The 22028-nt window shown below is 35.7% G+C and overlaps 1 protein-coding gene across 2 annotated transcripts in view; it reads left to right on the top strand.

Annotated features, from left to right (window-relative positions):
* SKIL (SKI like proto-oncogene) overlaps positions 1–21382 on the top strand; it is a 29484-nt gene extending 8102 nt beyond the window's left edge. For both annotated transcript variants that reach the window (XM_053903644.1, XM_019440554.2), the window contains exons 3-7: positions 10502–10599; positions 12089–12321; positions 15555–15796; positions 16072–16296; positions 16951–21382. In XM_053903644.1, the coding sequence (XP_053759619.1) occupies positions 10502–10599; positions 12089–12321; positions 15555–15796; positions 16072–16296; positions 16951–17109 (957 nt within the window). In that variant the 3' untranslated portion in view covers positions 17110–21382. The remainder of the gene's footprint in view (positions 1–10501; positions 10600–12088; positions 12322–15554; positions 15797–16071; positions 16297–16950) is intronic.
* The last annotated feature ends 646 nt before the right edge of the window (positions 21383–22028 follow it).

Below are 22028 nucleotides of genomic sequence, written 5' to 3'. Positions count from 1 at the left end.
TATAAGTATTAACATTTTTAAAAAGGCTGGTGATAAGTTACAACTTTATTCTTTTTGATCTGATAAATGGGAAAAAATTAAGAAACTTCAAGGAAGAAGAAAAAGGGTATACTTGAATCACTGTGTAGGCAGCCAGCAGTGTTCTCATAGCTATGCATACGTTATAATTTATGCCACTGGGAGAACAAGGAAGTAATCAAGAATTGGGTTAATTTCAATTCCTTTAGTATTCTGGGAAAGGAAAGTGTGGAGCAAAACTCATTTTGTTCAAGTAAAGAGATAGAACTAGTTTGGGAATAGCTTTAGTAATGACTGGAAACTATTCTGTCCACATGCAGAATTTTGGTCTAATGAGGGTTCATAAACTTAAAATAACTTAAGGATTTTATTAGACTGTGAAAAGCAAAAAGAAGATATATAATTAAATTCTAAATCTTTTCTTAAGGTGAAGCTTGCTTCATTCACTAAATTAAGTATTACAGTACCATGCTAGGCAGAAAAAGGAATGAATAGAAAGATATAAATTACTTTAAAACTCATACTGATTTCTAGACTTAGAAGTGGGTCACAGAAATATGTACATAAAGACTAAATGGAGGCTCCTTAGGGCAGGACTTTATCTTCTAGTTTTTGAATCTAGAATGTGGTAGATGTTTAATAAAGGTTTGAATAACTGAATGAAGAGTCTTAACTAGCCCTATAAAGTTACCAGTGATTTTTGAGGAGAAAAAGAGGCTTAGTTTTAAAGCAAAGCAGCATTTTGTTTTTACTTGTGGTATTGAATTTGTTTTGAGATTTCAAATAGCCCTAAAAGTGCGTATTTTGTTTATCTTATGGGGACAAGGAATATGAAAGTTTAGAGGCTCACTAAAGATCATTTTGGTAACACTAGGGCTTTTATTCCGTATTAAAAGTGTTTTTTGTTGTTGTTGTTTTTTGGTGTGGTTATGAAAGCAATATAGGCCCACTGTAGTAAATCCTAAACAAGTGCAAAGAAGAAAACAAAATTTCGTAATTCATAATTTCAACGTAGATGATAATTAACACTGGAGTTTATTCCCTTACACACGTAATCCTTTGTAAATCTGTGCAAATGGCCAGTGCACAAGTGTTATTATTAATACAAGACTAGTTGTTGAAATAATACTTGTGGACCAATTCTAGGATCGTTCACTTAGAGCAAGGTTTTTCAAATTGCAGTTTGTCACTCACACAGCCCTTTTCATCTGGGGTTTCAAGAAAGGAGATTTAAGCCCTACAGAAAATGATCTGAGTGATGGTTTCATCATTTCTTCCAAAGATGGTGTATACTACCATTCTCAAAGCTTTGAAGTGAAGTTAATTCATTGCATACAGTGGATGCCTTGGGGCATTTGGGCTTATCTCTTGAGAACCCCAGTTGAGGGCCAGGAGGGTTATGAAATCAATTTAGTGGGTCACCGACATTAAAAAAATGAAGTAGAGTAAAATAAAAAATAGACTACATTGCATATAGTAAAATTAATCTACATAAAAAAATTAATCTTCATTTTGATATTCTCAACATACATTAATTGAAGGCCAAAATGATCTGAGATCATAATTTTTTATTTTTATTTTTTTTAATGTTTATTTTTGAGAGAGAAAGAGACACAGTGCGAGTGAGGGAGAGGCAGAGAGAGGGAGACAGAATCTGAAGCGGGCCCCAGGCTCTGAGCTGTCAGCACAGAGCCCCACGCCAGGCTGGAACCCATGAACTACGACATCATGACCTCAGAGAAAATTGGACGCTTAACCAACTGAGACACCCAGGCGCCACAGAGATCATAATTAAAAAAATTTTTTATTAATGTTTACTTATTTTTAAGTGACAGACCATGAGTGGGGAAGGCACCATCATAATTTTTTTAAAAAGCACATATGCTGGGGGGCCCCTGGGTGGCTCAGTAGGTTGAGCGACCGACTTTGGCTCAGGTCATGATCTTATGGTTTGTGGGTTTGTGGGTTCTTCCAGCCCTACATTGGGCTCACTGCTGTCAGCTTGGAGCCTGCTTTGGATCCTCTGTCCCCTTCTCTCTCTGCCCCTCCCCCATTCATTCTCTCTCTCTCTCTCAAAAATAAACATTTTTTGGGGCGCCTGGGTGGCTCAGTCGGTTAAGTGGCCGAGACTTCGGCTCAGGTCATGATCTCACGGTCCGTGAGTTCGAGCCCCACGTCGGGCTCTGTGCTGACAGCTCAGAGCCTGGAGCCTGTTTCAGATTCTGTGTCTCCCTCTCTCTGACCCTCCCCCGTTCATGCTCTGTCTCTCTCTGTCTCAAAAATAAATAAACGTTAAAAAAAAATTAAAAAAAAAATAAACATTTTTTGAAAAAGCATATATGTTGAAATGGGCTGGAAAAGCAAAACCTTAGATTTATACAGATATTTTAGTGAAAAGATGTATGTGACATGGAGATTGATAAGTTATTGTCATATTAAATGAATTGGTCTCTGTAAAATTGCAGTATAAAAATTTTTATTTTTAGGGGTGTCTGGCTGGCTCAAATCGGAGGAACACATGACTCTTGATCTCAGGGTCGTGGGTTCGCACCCCACATTGGGTGTAGAGATTACTTAAATAAATAAACTTATTATTATTATTTTTTTATTATTTTAGAAGTAGGAACTTAACAGGACTTATATCAGTTTGCTCCTTTTCCTTCACATTGTGAAGGGAGTGGTATCAAACTACTAACTTCACATGGCTTTATTTCCATAAAGGATTTAAGATAATAGTTGCACATTATAAAAACGTGAGCCTTTGCTTTTGCTGTGAGCATCTTTGAGCACTTATTTAAACTTAAAATTGGCTTTGTGAAATAGGTGGTATCTTTCAGTGTGGGGGAGCAGCAGACATTGCTATATCTCCAGAAGATCTATCTGGTTTTGGTAATTTAGTGGAGGTGCTTAGATCATATTGTTTCAGTTTTGCATTAGGTTGATTAATTCTAATAATTACAATGAAGTGAGGCACAAGATTGAGCCTTAAAATCTCTTAAGTAGCTATTTGCTACCTTGTAACACTATTCCTCTTTCAGTTGTTGAAACGCTCATTCACAACATGTTGGAAGTACTGAGGAAACTTGATCCTTCAGTGAGAGATTCAGTTTCTTTCAGTAAGAGTTGTTGGCAGCTGTGTGGTAGGGTGTCTTTGTGTCCTTCTGAAATCATTTATTGACCACTTGAATGCCTTAGTATTTTAATAACACAGCAAAAAGGCCCTGACAGGTATATCCACTTTATTCCTAAGGAATTATTGCTTAGCTGTGTATTCAGTCATGTGTTTAGTAAGGTTGCTAGTGATTTATGTTGGGCTTGTACAAAGTAATGTATATTTAATATACATTATCTTTTATTTCTTGTGTAAGCACATCATTAGAATAGTCTGTTAAATTTACCAATCTGCTAGTCCTTTGTATGCATACTGTTTTAGGAATAAATACCACAATCTAAAAATTTACCTCTTATAGCTCTTTCTAAATTCTGTTTTTAAAAATAATTTTTCCACATATTAAAAAAATTTTAATGTAATTTTTGGAGAGACTTTGGAAATCCTACCAGTATATGTTGAGGATATTATCTGGATTTCTTTAGTTCATCAATATTTGTCATTTGGATTTAATTAAGGGTCATAATATTAATCTGCTACTATAATTAAAAACTAGAGTATCATCTAAAAGCAAAGTTTATTATTGGAGATAAGTCTAGGAATTGTAAAGTGTTGTGATTTTTTTTTTTTTTAAAGTATAAATTGGAATGTTTATATGTGAATAGCGCCGAGTGGGTAGGATTGCTTTTGTATCCAGAAAGTGGTGACTAAAATGTTTATTGTTTTTTGTTTTTTTTTGTAAATGAAATCAAGTTCTCTAAATTATTTGTCATTGTGAGACTAAAAAGCATTGTACTACCAAAAACACAATAGTTCTTTATTAGGAAATGTGATTATTAAAGGATCATGTGTATATAACACAGTAAGTTGAAATTTAGAGAAATTTTTATAAAACATTTCCTAATTTTTATTTAAAATTTACTCTTGTGTACATTTTGGGATTGTTTTAATTTTGCTTTCATAGATGTTATTTGTTGTTTTATGACTTAGAGAAAGAATGAAATAATATGTCTGAAAATTTTCCTGTGTTTCAGATGAGGATGCCATCTGTTCATTTCGCGGTAGATAACGGTGGGGAAGTTGGGCGATAAAAGCATTTAAAAATGTTTAGGGCTCTAACTTAAGATACTAAGTGATCTACTTCTCTCCTTTGCCAAGTAATGTAATGAATTCTATTCTGATGTTTAAAAACACCAAGTAAATAAATTCTTCCCACCTTGAAAAGTGAGATAAGAGGTAATACGTGCTCATATCTTGGTATCTAATTTTTATTCCTGATCAGTAGTAGCAACACTGCTGTGCCATTTAATTACATTGTTCTTTTTTTGAAGACCTAATTTGTATGTTGACACAAATGCAGAATAGATGAGAAAATCTGGCATGCCTGTGAATGTTCTGTTGTATAATATGTGCTTTTCTTAATTGTTTTTAACACACAGTTAGGATAAGTTGTTATAAATGTGTTTATGGCTTACCACATGTTAGATAAAATCAAATCCCAACATTTTATCATGGTTAGCGTTGTATATTTCCCCATCATTTGTATTATTTAATTTGTAGGTCTGATTTCTAAAAATACACCCCAGAGACTGTTGGGCTTTCTGGTACTTCATGGAGTAGAAGGATATTGAATGTGAAAGAGACTATCTTCTTTCTCAGTTTCATGGTAGCACAGTAACCCGATAAAAGGCCACCCTGGGAATTAATGAGCTAAGCTGTCATTCAGGATTCATTCAACAAATATTTATTAGTTCCTTCTACATGCCAGGCATGGTGCTAGGTACTGAAAATACACAAAAGTAAAGAAGATGGCCCTTGACCTAAAGCTGCTGTACAAGCAGAGGCTGGATAGCCACTTGTCAGTGATTTTGAATAGGGAATTCAGACGTTGGCTAGGGGACTGCACTAGGTGATCTTTAAAGAGGGTTTCTTTAAAATCCCTAGACTGTGATTCTGTTAGTTGGATTGTGTGAGATTAGAAAATAAAATAAAGGGCAGAAATTAGAGAGGGATGGATATTTAAAATGCTAGCAATTCTTTATGGAGGCATCTGAGGTTTAGAGATAATAGAAAATAGAAATATGTATTGGCTTTGGATCATGAATAAAATAGTAAAATTTAAACAAATCAAGCTTTGAAATTGATCAAAATTGAGTCAGATTTCAAGTCAAGGAGTTCAGAACTTGCTATTCAGGAGATTTGAGATTCCAGATATCTATAATAGAAAAAACTTTTGGGGCGCCTGGATGGCTCAGTCGGTTAAGCTCCTGACTTTGGCTCAGGTCATGATCTCACGGTCTGTGAGTTCGAGCCCTGCGTTGGCTCTGTGCTGACAACTTGGAGCCTGGAGCCTGCTTCAGATTCTGTGTCTCCCTCTCTGTCAGCCCTACCCCCACTCACGCTCTCTCTCTCTCTCTCTCTCTCTCTCTCTCAAAAATAAACATTCAAAAAATTTTTCAAGAAAAAACTTTAGAAAATGTCTCAATTTTGGTAATTTTAATTAAAAAAAACTGAGAAGCAATTGATATCTTGGGCAGTACATCCAGAATTATTTGGGATATATAACTGATTTAAAGTGGAGCTTTCTTTATTTTCTAAATAATGAGTTTAACAAGTGACTTCTAGAAAAGAAATTCTGATTTAATTGAAGCTGATCTTCAATTTTTTTTAATGTTTATTTATGTTGACAGAGAGGGAGAGTACTTGTGCATGAGTAGGTGTGGGGCAGAGAAGGGGGGAGAGAGAGAGAGAGAGAGAGAGAGAGAGAGAGAGAGAGAGAGAATGAATCCCAAGCAGACTCGATCCACACTCAGCACAGAGCCCGACACCAGGCTCGATCTCATGACCCTGAGATCATACCTGAGCTGAAATCAAGTCGGATGCTTAACCGGGTGAGCCACCCAAGCACCCTAGCTGATCTTACATTTCATTGATTTGTTACAGTGAGCTTATCCATGCTTATTAACACCTTGTCATACAGTGTTTTGGTGAAAAATGTTCTGCCTAAATGAGTTTTCTGGATGATGAAGCTACTCTTTTCAGCACTGTGTTCTTAAAAACTTTAACCTTTTTCCTGAATTCTAAAATGTCTTAAATAGTTTTCAGTCTTTCTAAGTGGTAGGTATGTATGTATACAGTGTAGTATTTATATCTGGTATAAGTTATAGAATATAGTTTATGTCATGTTAACTCAAGACTTTTTAAATATCAGTTTCTGTGCTCTGTTGTGAAGGTAGGGGACAAGTGAGCTTTATTAAATTATTTGCCCTGGTCTGTGATAAAGCCCTTAGATTGTCTTGCTTTTTGAATTAGTGTTTGTGTTTGCATTTTGTAATTCTTCTTAGGCTGTCGATTGTCACCTGGCATCTATTATTTAGTATCGTTGTTACCAGCAATATCCTTTCTAATTTACTTGTAGAACTAAGTTATCTGAGAAACTATGTAAACAAGAGATTGGCTTATTTTATAAATAAACATATGATTTTTGCCTCAGATTCTGAACTTTAGAATTGATCAGGATTGTGAGGTTGTTGTTGTTTTGTTTGTACTCTTGTAGAGAGCCTAGGGTCCCCTCACTGAATACTCAATTCTTAAATCCTTTGAAAATCTCTTTATTTCCCCTAGTCTTGTGGTCTTGTTAGTTTTTCAAATTACTTGTTCATTCTTTTTTTTTTTTTTAAGTTTATTTATTTATTTTGAGAGAAGGCATGCGCTTGAGCGCCTGCAAAGCAGGGGAGGAGCAGAGAGAGCAGAAGGCTAGAGAATCCCACGCAGGCTCTGTGCTGCCAGCGGGGCTTGAACTCACTAACCGTGAGATCATGACCTGAGTGGGTCTTCATCTCATGAAACGTGAGATCATGCTTGAGCTGAAGTCAGGTGTCAGATGCTCAACTGACTGAGCCCCTCAGGTGCCTTCCTTGTTCATTCTTAACCAAAATGTTGGCCTCCTACAAATAGAAGTTACCATATTTTTATTTTTGTGGATTAAAAAAATTGTTTTTAATGTTTATTTTTGAGAGAGAGAGAGCGCGCGTGTGTGCGTGCGTGTGAGTGGGGGAGGGGCAGAGAGAGAGGGAGACACAGAATCTGAAGCAGGATCCAGGCTCTGTGCTGACAGCTCAAAGCCTGACGCGAGGCTCGAACCCATGAACTTCAAGATCATGACCTGAGCCAAAGTCAGACACTTAACTGACTGGGACACCCAGGTGCCCTGTCCATATTTTTAATTTTGGCTTTTAATTGGCCTTAAATCACCTCCTGATTGATCAAGTTGTGTAATGTTTGCTCCAAAAGCTGTTTTCCTTTTCCTTTTTGGCCCATTAACAAAATGGGTAGTGGGTTGTCAGGTTTCTTCTGAGTTTCTTCCCCCATGAGTGAGATCTCCCCAGTCAAACCATGGACAGTTTATGAATTAATTTTGCTTAAATCACAACTGCTTAGCATCTAGAGATCTGTTTCCCTTCCATTTTGTGTAGTTTCTTGGTTCTGAACTGGAATATTGGGACATGAGGCAAAATAGTTTTCTTGGTTTCTTGGTATTTGGTGGCTGTCCTCTGAGTGCTGTGTTTATGAATTATTGGATGATGGCATCATTTCCCACACACTTTACCCAGTTGCAGAAGTGAATGGAGACTCTCAGAGGCAGTGTCAGAAGAATATGAAGCTCTCCTTTTTGTCACATCCTTCTCCTCCTTCACCTCATTCTTAATTCCATTCTCTCTTACTCCACTGGGTTTGTCTGTTAGCCTCTTGTTTTTGTTGCTCACCCAAATACTGCCACCTTTTAGCTCACTCCTCTACCAAGTGAGTCTTGTTCCCCCTTTAATAAGATACTCTTCCCACAAGAGCAGGGTCATTACTGTAATTTGAATGGTGGTGGTGGTGGTGGTGGTGGGAGTGGGAGTGGTAGTGAGGAGGCCATGTGAAACAAACCAAATAAGGGAGAAGTTAGTAGCCACAGGTTATTCTTTTCTGTTTCTTTTCTTTTCTTTCTTTAAAAATTTTTTTTTTAATGTTTATTTATTTTTGAGAGACAGAGACAAATCACGAGCAGGGGAGGGGCAGAGAGAGAGGGAGACACAGAATCCAAAGCAGGCTCCAGGCTCTGAGCTGTCAGCACAGAGCCTGACGCGGGGCTCGAACCCACGAACTATGAGATCATGACTTGAGCCGAAGTCGGATGCTTAACCAATTGAGCCACCCAGGTGCCCCATCTTTCTCAGTTTCTGAACCTCACTTTTCTAATGTGTAAAATGGAGATCATGATACCTACTTAATATAAGTTATTGTTAGAATTAAGTAGGATGTATAAAGTTCTTATCAGGTAGATGCTCATTAAGTAGCCAAAAGGGTTTACCTTCTTCTTTGCCTTTATTCACAGGTACAGTTTATGAGGAAGTATGGTTTACTGATAAGTGTTAGGCAAAGTCGTTTAGCTTGGCAAACTTTTGTGGTGCTTGTGTGTTTGTTTTTTTGTGATGTTTATTAGAGATCAGTTGCCTGTGAAAGGAAGGGAGTAGGGGCAAGACTGGGTAGAGGGAAGGTAAAAATGTGCAATGCAATCCCATCACTGTTTCATCCAAGTTGGTAGGGAGCTGTGGAGTGAATAATGCCCATTTGAGTTGTGCCATAATAGGATAAATTGGCTGCTCTTTGGACTCCTACCCCCCTCACATCAGTCACCATATTAGCTGCATGACCCGGCTTTGAGAAATTTCCTCACAAGCATGGGCTGCTCAGGTACTATGCTGAATTCTTGAGGTAAACCCTCCACAGATCTGTGGAGTTCTCTCTGGGCACCTTTCTCTGTGCTGCAGACTCTATTTGCCTTGGTCTTTCTGGACATTCTACTCCTCCACTCAGGTTACTCTGTGAGGCTCTGCTTGGGTTCCCTTATCTTTTTAATTTTTTTTTTTTTTTTTAACATTTCACTATACTTCTTTTATTAGATATCTACCTATTCATCCCTCTATCAATTCACTTTTCTTCCCCTCCAGTTTTATTCAGAAATAATCGATATCATCACTAAATGTAAGGCATACAGCATGATAGTTTGATTTGCATGTGTTGTGAAGTGAATTACCACAGTAGGTTCAGCTAACATTCATCCTTCTAGTGTAGTCTGTCTTGGTTTCTGAGGTGCGATGGGGCGCTTCAGCTTCACCACCCCCATCCCCTGTGTTACAGCATTCTCTCACTGGTGACTTGCCCTTGAATAGATGTTAGTTGTTTTTCTTGCGTGTGGCGGGGGTGGTGGGGCAAAGTCAGGAACAACCTATGTTGCCATCTTAGTGATCTCACTCCCCTGGCAAATATTTGTTGCTATAGAATGCCATCTAATCCATTAACAAATACTGTAGGGAAAGGGTATATTCTAGCTGATTGTAGCAGCAAGAAGGATCGGAACTTACCAATGCTGTACATTTGTAAGGTGCTATTTAAAATGGATTTAAAAAATAGATTCCAGCAGTGCCTGGCTGGCTCAGTGGGTTAAGCATCTGACTCTTGATTTCAGCTCAGGTCATGATCTCATAGCTGTGAGGGAATCTGCTTGGGATTCTCTTTCCTCTCCCTCTGCCCCTCCCTTGCTTGCACGCTCTCTCTTGCTCTCTCTCAAATAAACATTAAAAAAAATAGGGGCGCCTGGGTGGCTCAGTCAGATGAGCATCTGACTTCAGCTCAGGTCATCATCTCATGGTCCATGGGTTCAAGCTCCATATCAGGCTCTGTGCTGACAGCTCAGAGCCTGGAACCTGCTTCAGATTCTGTGCCTCCCTCTCTCTTTGCCTCTCCCCTGCTCACGCTCCATCTCTCTCAAAAAATAAAATAAACACTAAAAATTAAAAAGCATTTAAAAAATAGATTCCATAAGTATGAAATTTTATGAAATCATTTCTGATAATCCATGTTGAACATGCATACTGAAACTATTTCTTTTTAAAAAAAATTTTTTTTTTTTTTTAACATTTATTCATTTTTAAGAGACAGAGACAGAGCATGAGTTGAGGAGGGCAGAGAGAGAGGGAGACACAGACTCTGAAGCAGGCTCCAGGCTCTGAGCTGTCAGCACAGAGCCCGACACGGGGCTCGAACTCATGAGCTGTGAGATCATGACCTGAGCTGAAGTCGGACGCTCAACTGACTGAGCCACCCAGGTGCCCCTGAAACTATTTTTTGAAAGGATGGTTGATGTTGTTTTGAGTGACTAGATTTGGTACTTTAAGGACAGACTGCCTTGTAAGAAGATGACTCTTAAATAATGTAACTCTTACTAGGGTTCTCCGGAGACATCCTATGGCCCTATCTGGTTGACACATAAAATTAACCATCACATCTTCCTTCAATGAACTTTTTCCCTTCTACATTTTTCTACAGATAGATACATCATCAGGAATGGAATTACAGTCATGGTACCCTGTTATAAAGCAGGAAGGTGACCATGTTTCGCAGACACATTCATTTTTACACCCCAGGTGAGTGGGTATTGGCTCATTTGTTTGTTCGTTTGTTCATTCATTCATTCATTCATTCATTCCTTCAACATCTATATGTCAGGTACTGTTCTAGACTCTGCCAATTCATTATTTAGTTTTAGGCTTGTTAATAAATGAATTGTAAACTGTGTTGAATATTTGAGATAACCTTTTCTTGGTGTGTATGTTCTTTCTAGGAAATCATCATTTCCTTTTCACCCTGAAGTAAACATTGAAAATTTTCCTTTAATTTCCTTCCTTTTAAGAGGTAAACCAACTCTTCAAGAGTTTGGTACGCAACTTTGATATTTTACAAGGAAATTTTTTGAAATTTAGAAGTTTTCATAGTAACCATATCCCTCAAAATCCAGTGTTCACATTTTCAATAAAAATCCACCTTAGATTATAAACTTTTTCTTTGTCGATTTCTAGATTTTTATTGCTGTAAATATATATTCCCCCTCCCCCCCCCCCCCCCCAAACACGGTGATGAAGAATCTCAGTCTTACATTTGCACAGTTCCTACCATTCCTATTGTGTTGAAGTAACTCTTTGGAGACTGAGTTTTCATCTGCAGAATTCATGTGATTGGTAAAGAGGAACAATATAGATTACTGCGTAAAGAAAATCAGATGTAAGAAGAGATCATTAGCATTTAGGGAATGAAGTATTATGTTAGTTAAATGGTTGCATCTTTTGGCTAAAGGTTATGCAGATTATAGTTAATAGTATGGTACTTCAATATCTAGCTCCAGTTTGTTCCATGGGTCTCTCAAGTAATCTGCAGAAAATTCTATGTGAGCTTTGAGCAAAATTGGTAGTCATGCCTTCAATCTTAGTTTTGTGCAACTTACTATTGAATTTTTATCAAATTAGGAAGTACTGAAGTATTTTAGGAAGATCGCTCTGTGGGGTTTGAAACAAGTAGGACTTGTTGCCCAGTAGCGGTGTTCAGACTGCTATAGAAGATGGGCCCTGGGAGCTCCTGATTGGGCCTGCGGTGAATCTGGCTCTAGCCTTATAGTGTGGAACTGTGGAACTGAATCAGCCTCTCTATAACAGAGCAAGGATTCCTTGGCTTTGGATGGGTGGCAGGCAAGAAAATGGTTCTCCAAGTAGTATATGGTCTGTTTTCTTTCTAGCATAAGCCTTACCTATTTAGGGCTATTAAATAGCTCTAAAAGTGCTTGATGCCTTTAATTCTCAGGTGGTTTTGAGGGAAGGAGATGAGACTAATTTTCTTTCCCTGTGGGTATCTCTCTGTGCTTAGAGATTACTTTTTGCAAAATAACAAAAATAACTCATAATTTTGCACTTACTGCCTAAAGTACTGAATTTTTAAGGAATTCTTTTCTGTGACCCTTATTTTCTGAGTTGTTATGTTGTCTGTTTTAATGTAAAATTTTTTAATGATAGAAATAGATTTAATGTATTTTGTTTTTTTACCCAAGTGTAATATGTGTCTTATTTTGCCTTTCTCTGTCTGTAGCTACTACTTATACATGTGTGATAAAGTGGTTGCACCAAATGTGTCGCTTACTTCTGCTGTATCCCAGTCTAAAGAGGTCACAAAGACAGAGACAAGTAGGACCGTACCAAGACCATCAGAGAAGCCTCATAGTAGTGGGAAACATCAAAAAGTGGTATCGTATCCAGATGTCTCACTGGAGGAACAGGAGAAAATGGATTTGAAAACAAGTAAAGAATTATGTAGCCGTGTAGGTAAGTACTCAGAAATTATTTTTTGAAATCAGATATCTAATTAATCTGTTTTTTCAGCATTTTCAAAGAAGATTTCTAGGTAAGAGAATGTTCCAGATAATTGAAGCTTTTATCTTGAAAAAAAATGTACCTTTCAAAACTCTGAGTTTTTTTTTTAGCATGGTGATAGCTATCGCGGCTAAAGATACAGATATGTGGACTACATGGTTTCATACTGTGGGTGATTTTTGTATGACTTTTTTTTTCCCTTTCCTGCCTTTTTTTTTTTTTCCTGTCAGTTTTTTTCAGAAGGTCCTTTTTAATTTGCTGTGAGTGGAGAAAACATTTACTAATGCTAGGACTTAGTACGTAAGAGTAGTGAGGTGTAGGACTCAGGGAAACTTAGTCATGGGATAAGCAAGGAGTGAAAACTCATAGCTGTGAGTGAGAGCCAAGCAGATGGCATAAAAGCAGAATGCTGGCTGGACATCTTAAAAAAATAAAAGAGCTGCCTATTACAGTGGCTTTTAAAGTGCCGTGGACCAAACAAGACATATCTGTACAAATGCTGCTTCTTTTATCCTCTTTATAGCAGCAGAGCTTTGCTTACAGCTTAGGCAAAGTGTGATAGTTGTTGCAGCTTTCCTGGAGTAGTTGAAGATTCTTGGGGTCAAGGGGGTTTCTATACTTTAATTTTGAGATTTTTTTTTTTTCAACGTTTTTTATTTATTTTTGGGACAGAGAGAGACAGAGCATGAACGGGGGAGGGGCAGAGAGAGGGAGACACAGAATCAGAAGCAGGCTCCAGGCTCCGAGCCATCAGCCCAGAGCCTGACACGGGGCTCGAACTCACGGACCGCGAGATCGTGACCTGAGCTGAAGTCGGACGCTTAACCGACTGTGCCACCCAGGCGCCCCTAATTTTGAGATTTTTAAAATTCAACTTTCTTTGGATATAAATATGGTAAATAATAACCGGTAACATACTAGTAAGTCTTATTTGCAGTATATCTCCCAAATTAATTCTAGTGACTTGTAAAAAATTGTTGGGATATAGTTCATGTACCATAAAATATACCTTTTTAAAGTGTACAGTTTTGTGACTTTCAGTAAATTCGTAAAGTTGTTCATCAATACACCTATTTAATTTCAGGACATTTTTCTCATCCCCAAAAGAAACCGTGTAATCCATTAGAAGTTACTCCTCATTTTCCTCTTTCTCCAGCCTCTATTTATTTTCTGTTTTTATAGATTTGCCTATTCTGGACATACCATATAAAAGAGATCATATAATATGTGACCTTTTATCGTCTGACTTCTCACTTTGCATAATATTTTCTCAGTCGTTGTAGGATATTTTAGTACTTGTTTTCTTTTTATGGTTTAATAATACTCTGTTGTATAGATAAATACCACATTTGGCTTTGGCTTGTCCACTCATCAGTTGATGGACACTGAATTGTGTCCACTTTTTTTTTTTTTTTTTTTTTTTTAAGTAGGCTCCATGCCCAACATGGGGCTTGAACTCATGACCCTGAGATTAAGAGTCTCATGCTCTACTGAGTGAGCCTGCCAGGCACCCCAAATTGTGTTCACTTTTTGGCTATAATGAATAATGCTGCTGTCAACGCTTATGCACACATTTTAATGTAGACATGTTTTTTCATTTCTCTTGGGTATATATTTAGGAGTGAAATTACTGGGTCATATTTAACATCTTGAGGGACTGCCAAACTGTTTTTCAAAGCAGCTATACCATTTTCCTTCTCACCAGCAGCTTATGAGGGTTCCAGTTTCTGCACATCTTTGTCAACACTTATTGTTGTCTTTTGATTATAGCCATCCTAGTTGTTGTAAAGTGGTATATCATGGTTTTGATTTGCAGTTCTCCAATGACTAATGATATTGAGTACCTTTCCATGTTTTATTGAATCTCTTCAGATCCTTTGCCTATTTTTACTTTGGATTATTTGTCTCTTAACTGTTGACTTGTAAGTGTTCTTTATATATTCTGGATAGTAGACCCATATCAGATACATGATTTGCCATTCTATCAGTTGTCTTTCATTTTATTGTTGGTGTTTTTGAAGCACAAAAGTTTTAAATTCTGATGAAGTCCCAATTTATTTTGTCTTTGATTGCTTATGTAGATGTTATTCTCAGAAACCATTGCCAAATTCAAGATCACAAAGATGTGCATATAAAAGTTTTAGCTCTTACATTTAGGATTTTGTTCCATTTTGAGTTAATTTTTACATACAGTGTGAGGTTCAACCTCACTCTTTGTATATGAATGCAGTTGTTCCAACACTATTTGTTGAAAAGACTGTTCCCTCCTGACTGAACTGTTTTGGTGCCCTTGTCAAATACCAGTGGCCCATGAAAGTATGGGTTTATTTCTGTATTCAGTGTTTATGCCAGTACAGAGTCTTGCTTTCTGTAGCTTTGTAATAAGCTTTGAAATTGGGCATTGTGAGTCCTACACATTTGTTGTTTTTCAAGATTGTTTTGATTATTTTGGATTCCTTGCATTTTCATATGAGTTTCTGAATCAGCTTGTCAATTTTTGCCACAAGCCAGGTGAGATTTTGATAGGAATTGCATTGAAAAAGTAGATCCCCTTGGGGAGTATTACCATCTATCTTAGTCTGTTCAGGCTGCTGTAACAAAAATACCATAGACTGGGTGGCTTATACCACAAACATTTATTTTTCATACTTCTGGAGGCTGGGAAGTCCAAGATCAGGGCATCAGCAGATTTGGTGTCTGGCAGGGCCCTGCTTCCTGGTTCATAAATGTCTGTGTTCTGCTCAGATACATGATGGAAGTCCTCACATGATGGAAAAGGCAGGAGAGGTCTCTGGAGTCTCTTTTATAAAGTCATAGATTCCATCATAGGTCTTATGACCTAATTATCTCCCAAAGCCCCTGCCTCCTATTACCATCATTGGGCATTAGTATTTCAACATACTGAATTTTGTGGTCACTGACATTTAGTTCATGGCCCCATCTTAACTGTATTAAGTCTTCCAATCCATGAACATGGGGTGTCTTTTCATTTATTTAGGTCTTTAATTTTTTTCAATGATAGTTTGTATAGTTTTCATTGTAGAAGTCTTGCACTACTTTTCTTAAGTTTATTATTTTATTATTTTTATTTTATTTGCAAATGAAATTTTTTCATTTGTGGATTGTTCTGGTGACTTGTTAACAGTGATGCTCATTTTTTGTTACCTCATTTTTGCCTCTCAAAGATCCATCAGTCTCAAATAATTCGACAAGTAAAAAGAAACCCGAGTCTACCACTTGCAATTTCATCAGAGACACAAGCAAGACAGGAATTGACCGTGATATTGTTGCTTCATCGCCACTTCTTGTCAAAGATATCATTTGTGAGGATGATAAGGGAAAAATCATGGAAGAAGTAATGAGAACTTACGTAAAACAACAGGAAAAACTGAACTCAATTTTGCAGAAGAAGCAACAACTTCAGATGGTAAAATCTAAATGATAGTCTATTGTGAAAACAGGCTTTTGCATATCTTTAAGAAACAAGGGATTGTAAATGTGTTTAAGATTGTTTAGAGTTTTATTACTCATAAGCAATTTTCTTTTAAATTTTTAAAGATGTTTTCAAGATAATTACTTCTATATAAAACTGATACGACAGCTGAATATTAGATGTTTTCTGACCTATTTTTTTTCCTGCATTGAAATTTTTAACATGATGGAAATAAAATAAAAATTGTATTGTAATTCTTCATATTACAGGAAGTTGAAATGTTGAGTAGTTCAAAAGCTATGAAGGAACTCACTGAAGAGCAGCAGAATTTACAGAAAGAGCTTGAATCTTTACAGAATGAACATGCTCAGAGAATGGAAGAATTTTATATTGAACAGAAAGACTTAGAGAAAAAATTAGAGCAGGTAATGAAGCAAAAATGTACCTGTGATTCAAATTTAGAAAAAGACAAAGAGGCTGAATATGCAGCACAGGTAAGAATTACTCAGTTTGTATAATGTTGCCCTTTCAGTGTGGAAATTGAGGTTGTTACCTTCTTTATTAAAGAAGTTACTTTTTATCAAGCTCATTTCATTGGGCAAGATTTAAAAATAGATAATTCTGTTAAACACAAGTTTAAGCTGTATCATCCAAGATGGTTTTTCTATTTTGATTGCTTTATTAAACTTTCATTAGGTTTTTGTAGTTGCCCAAAATGCTACTCATTAGCTTTTGAATAGCAAATGTTACATTATCTTAATATAGAATATGGGCTTTCACATCAACAAATTAACAGACATGAACTGTTGCCCACTATGTTCAGAAGCTCTCGAGCAAAAATGAATAGTAGCTCACTGGGGAAGGTGATCAAATAACCCTTACCATGAGCAGGCTGTGTGAGAGGTATGTCAAAGTGTAGGGCATAATGAAAGTGCTCTAGGTGTTATGTTAGTTCTCTTCCCTTTGTTTTTCTTTCAATTCAATGCTATGTCAGAGTCCGACGAATAGTATTAATCAAGAGATTGTAATATGCATGAAGTAGTTCATTTTGTAAAAAGTAATTTGAAAGCAGGTCTTTGCCATGATCTGAGGACTAAATGGAAAAACAAAACTGAATGAAAACTGACACAGTCTTTTAAATCCCACAGTTGGCAGAACTGAGACAGAGATTGGACCACGCCGAGGCTGATAGGCAAGAACTCCAAGATGAACTCAGACAGGAACGGGAGGCAAGACAGAAGTTAGAGATGATGATAAAAGAGCTGAAGCTGCAGATTTTGAAATCATCTAAGACTGCTAAAGAATAGAAACCTTTAAAGAGATACGTCTGTGTTTCCCAACAGGGTTTATTTTTGTTCTTTCTGTGTGTGCTTTGATTATTGAATTCTGAATAACTTGTCTGCATGAAGATAACTAGGCATTCTATCCATTTGTAGATCAGAGAAAGTGATTATATATTAGTACATAAATTTTTACATTTTCCAAATGAATGAAAATGTGTGTTTCTTTGTACTTTTTTTTCAATTGGCTTAGTGACAGTAGTACATGGTTTCAACTGTTAGATAATCTGCCTAGATTCTGTTGCAAATTTAGCAGTTGTACACTTTTTAAAAGCCGCATTGTGTGATGGATAGTTGTGGTCAGTTTTGTTATCCATATTTCACACTCAATTTTACATACATTAGTGACTTCATATTTCAGATATATAGAGCTATTGAAGGAGTTGAATCTCCATTTTTTCATTAACACAATCTCCCTTCTAAATTGATAATAGTTTTACTCATTGTTATATATAAAATTTGCTTTTATTTGGTTCATATTAATGAATTTCCACCAGTGCTTTTCTTTTTAATGTCTCCTAAGAGACATTTTGTCAAAAGAGGAATTTCATTGATGGGGTTATAGCACCCCATAGGCATAATGAGGAAGGATAACATACTTTGTCATACGCTGCTGTTAAAACACAAGAAGTGGTTGTAATTTGTTTTTTGGTTAAATGTGGTTGTATTTAGAATTTTTTTTATGTAGCAACTTTAGAAGAGGGAATAAAATGTAATAATTTTTGAACTTTTGTTTATGTTGTTAATAGAGGTGTGAAAATATTAATGTTCTTGAGAAAAACTGATACCATTGATGTATATCAGTTTGTATACAATCCATAATCCTCCTGTACAGTTTTTATATGTAGTTATGGGTCTTACTGAAATTTATATAATAGATTTGTTTTCCTTAATGGGTTCATTTTTCCTTAAATTGTAAAATATTAAATACCTTGAAGGTTATTTTGGATTTTTGTATGTTTAAATGTTAAGTCTTACCAATATTTGCACGAATGGACCATTTTCAATTACTACTTAATATCAAAATCAGGAATTTACAGTCACCTGATAGTGTATGAGAGGTTAATATAGGGAAGTTTAGTTACCTGCTACTAAAATGTTTTTAGATAATTTTTAGAAGACAAAGAAATTCCATAGTTTGGGGGGAGGACAAATCTTCTGCACTTTTTTTTTGCACAAAAAAGTCTGTCATTCTTTAATGGCAAATTTCATATTCTTTAACTCTTGGCTTAAAAAATACTAGGTAAAGTTCTTAGTATGCATTTTTTAAAGGAAGTTTCCTGAAGTTACCATTTACTGATATTATTATTCCAGTAATTTTATGTTTATGTTCTCATGTAGGGTACTGTATGAAATTACTTGAGAGCTAAATTTATTTTTGAAATAAATCAGCTAGAGTTAAGGTTATATACTATTCCCAGCATAGACGATAGATGCTCTACTGGTATAGAACTTCAAAAATCAGTAGGTTATCATTCAGCCAGTTATTTTCGTATTTTGCTTAATGGTACTTACATATCCTAAAGGAATTTTTGTACTTCTCAAAGTATAGTTTCTTTACAAGAGTGTGATCTAAATGTGTATTTTCTATTTTCCATTTAATTTTACTATATTAACCCTGCAATTTAATTTGTTGATTCTTGGGGTCTCTTCAAGGAGGAACAAATGTTAAAATGACATACAGGAGCAAATGTTAAAAATGATATAATCTCCTAATACCTTTTATTTGGATCTGGAGAAAGAAAAATCATGAAGACATTTTATGATAAAGTTCATTTCAGTTGTGTCACAGTAAGCTTTTTGGGAGATAAACTCAAGCCTTATAATTTCATTTTTCTAATTTATTAAAAAATCTTTGTGCTTATGGTACATAGTAAATGACAAGCTTACTTAAGTTTCAACCCAAAAGTTCTAAAACAAATTGCGATTTGAAATATTTTATTTTAAAATTCTAAGCAGTGCTTAAACACCTTTAAATTATCATAAACTCTTGATGTTGAATTGAGTAAAGAAATATTTTTTCTAGTCCTTTGCATAAGGAAAATTTGCCACATGAAATTGTATAGTCTTCATTTTCCAGAAGATACATTGATGTGCCATAGGTTTATGTCTGTCTTCCTTGAAAATATAGCTTTTTAGTCAATTGTAAATATTATGCCTATTCTAGTTAAAAGTAATTTTAAGTTAAACTGCACCACATAGCTTGAAAATAGATTTTGTAATACTTTAAAAGTGGCCTCTGCTGAAATAACCTTATCCATATAAACTTATTCTTCTATACTTTGCATGCTCATTTTGTGTGTTGGTTGCTAGCTTAAAGTTTGTTTTGGTGTTAGTTTTTGTGTGTCAGTTCATTAGACAAGCAGATTTTTCCTCAGACTTTGTAATATTCTTTTTAGGAAAAATATAAAAATATTTACTTTAAAAAGCTGCATTAAAGAACGGCCTAGCAAAAGTGCTAGAGGATCTTAAGGAAAAAAAGATAGAATATTAGCTTACTGGGTGATGGGTGATGTTTAATTTGGGTGATGATAGTTTCTGTTCTTTAAATGTTACGAGTAAAAGGTACCAAATCTATAAAGGTAGTAAATGTAAAACCTGCTGTCATTGAGGAAGCTCTAAACCACCCTGATTTCACAAATGCAACTTGTAACACTATCAAAAGATTTGACCAACCACATAAGTTTGGCTTGTGCTTTAGTTCTGTAAAGCATATTGTTTTGCTTGAATTTCTGTGTCCATGAGAGTCGGGATGTTTTATGCTTCTTGAACTAATTTTATAACATATTTAATATATTACCAATTGAGATATAAAATCATTTGTACATATTGAATTAAAAACCAGTTGCTAAAGTAGGTGAAATAGATTGAGTACAATGATATTCGCAGGTTATCCATATGTTTCAGAAGTCATGACCGAACAACCAATTCCTTTGCACATCTATGACTTCTGTTTGAAGGAAAGTAGAATGGTAAGGAAACTCGAGTAATATGATGTGCGTGCAAGATATTTCCCTAAAGTTAGTTGTAAAGCTGATGCTGAAGGTTTTTGATCAGCTTCTAATGTTTTCTTCTCAATGACTTCTGTTTTGATTGCATAGGGGAAAATCCACATTTTCATTTGCTCTTACGCATTTAATCTGCACGACAGGACATTAAAAGTCAATATAATGAAAAGTTGTGCTCATACTGTACATCTATTTCTGTGCTTAGAACTACTTGTTAATTTTTATTGAAGCTGTCAGCAATAAGAGACACATTACTGCTGTATTATACGTTGTGGGATTGAATAAACAGCTTAAATTTTTTTTTTCTATTATAGGATACTGAAGCATTTCCATTACTGGAAGAAATTTGTATGGGTATTCTGTATTGCGTCTTTTTAAAAGGACAGTTTTTTTTTTCTTTCTTTTTTTAAATTTTTTTGTAAAATCTTTCCATTTTAGATGGCTTCTAAGCTGCATAATGCAACCTGGAGCCTTTTTCTTTAGTAATAGACTTAAATGTCTTATATAGCGCTACTGTTTTTGAATTAGAAAATGATCAAATGTAAAAACTGAAATTTAAAAATTAAGCCCAGAAAACAAAATAGTGTATTTAGTTGAATGTAAAAGAAATTTGTAAGATTTTTTCTTCAATATAGATACCTCACTTGAAAATAAAGCACAGCATACTTAAAGTAGTTCTAGTAAAAACGTCCTGCTAAAAGAATTGCTTAATCTAGGACAACTTTGGGGGGAGTTATAGTTTGGGAAACATAAAATACACTTGCTTTTAACCATCCTGTTAGAAGTATTTGCTTATCCTGATGATTTTAAGCCAACACAGTAGTCTTAAATTATTTCTGAATTTCTAACCTGTGAAAGCAGTAAATGAAATACCTGTTCTGCAACTATTGAAACAAGTTGTTGACTATACTGACTATAATTCAATTTAAAATTTTGCCAATGATGTACAGTTTTATGGTTAAAATTGCTGTGGTTGGTTGCATCACATGACACAAAACTGTCCTCTACCTCACGTGAAATAAATATTTTATATGGTTTTACTATAAAACAAGACTCATCTATCTGGTCACTTAGTTTACAAATTTTGAATTATATTTATTGAAACATGACATACTGTGCTCTCAGCTTATACCTCAATCGTATTTTGTGCTGTTTTCCATTTTCATGCCTTGTAAATAACTTGTATAGATTGTGGATTAAATTCTGAATAAAAACTTTTAATGCCAATGAAACTGATTCAAGCTGTCTTAATATCCTGTGTGAACTCAACTTTCTTGTCTCTTAAGATTGACATATTCTCCTTTTGTCCTTTAAAGTTTATTATTCGTGACACACTAAATGATTAACTTGAGAAATATTTTTAAGATTATAAATTAAGACATTTAAAAAAATTTAACGTTTATTTTTGAGAGAGAGAGGGGGAGGGGCAGAGAGAGACAGAGACAAAATCCGAAGCAGGCTCTGGGCTCTGAGCTGTCAGCACAGAATCCGACATGGGGCCTGAACTCATGAGCAGTGAGATGGTGAGATAGTTACCTGAGCCAAAGTCGGTTGCTTAACTGACATGAACCACCCAGGTGCCCCTAAAATAAGGCGTTTTATGCAATATTTCAGGTGCAGAACATACCAGCATTTGTGATGATTTTCTTTCATGATGTATTCTCTTGTTTTCACATCTTTCCCTTATTCCTCTACCCCCACCTCTGGTATTAGTGGTTTATGACAGCATAACAAATTACTCCCAAATTTAGCTGCTGGAAATAACATTTCACACAGTATCTGAAAATCAGAAACGCAAAGGCAGGTTAGCAGGGTGTGATGGTTCAGGACCTCTTAGTAGTGTGCAGTCACTATGTTACCTGGGGCTGAAGTCATTTG

Source organism: Panthera pardus, unplaced genomic scaffold (assembly GCF_024362965.1).
Source record: "Panthera pardus isolate Hobbes unplaced genomic scaffold, ASM2436296v1 HiC_scaffold_16, whole genome shotgun sequence".
NCBI classification, from domain to species: domain Eukaryota; kingdom Metazoa; phylum Chordata; class Mammalia; order Carnivora; family Felidae; genus Panthera; species Panthera pardus.
The sequence above is the reverse complement of the archived record's forward strand: the minus strand, read 5'-3'. Positions and strand labels throughout refer to the sequence as shown.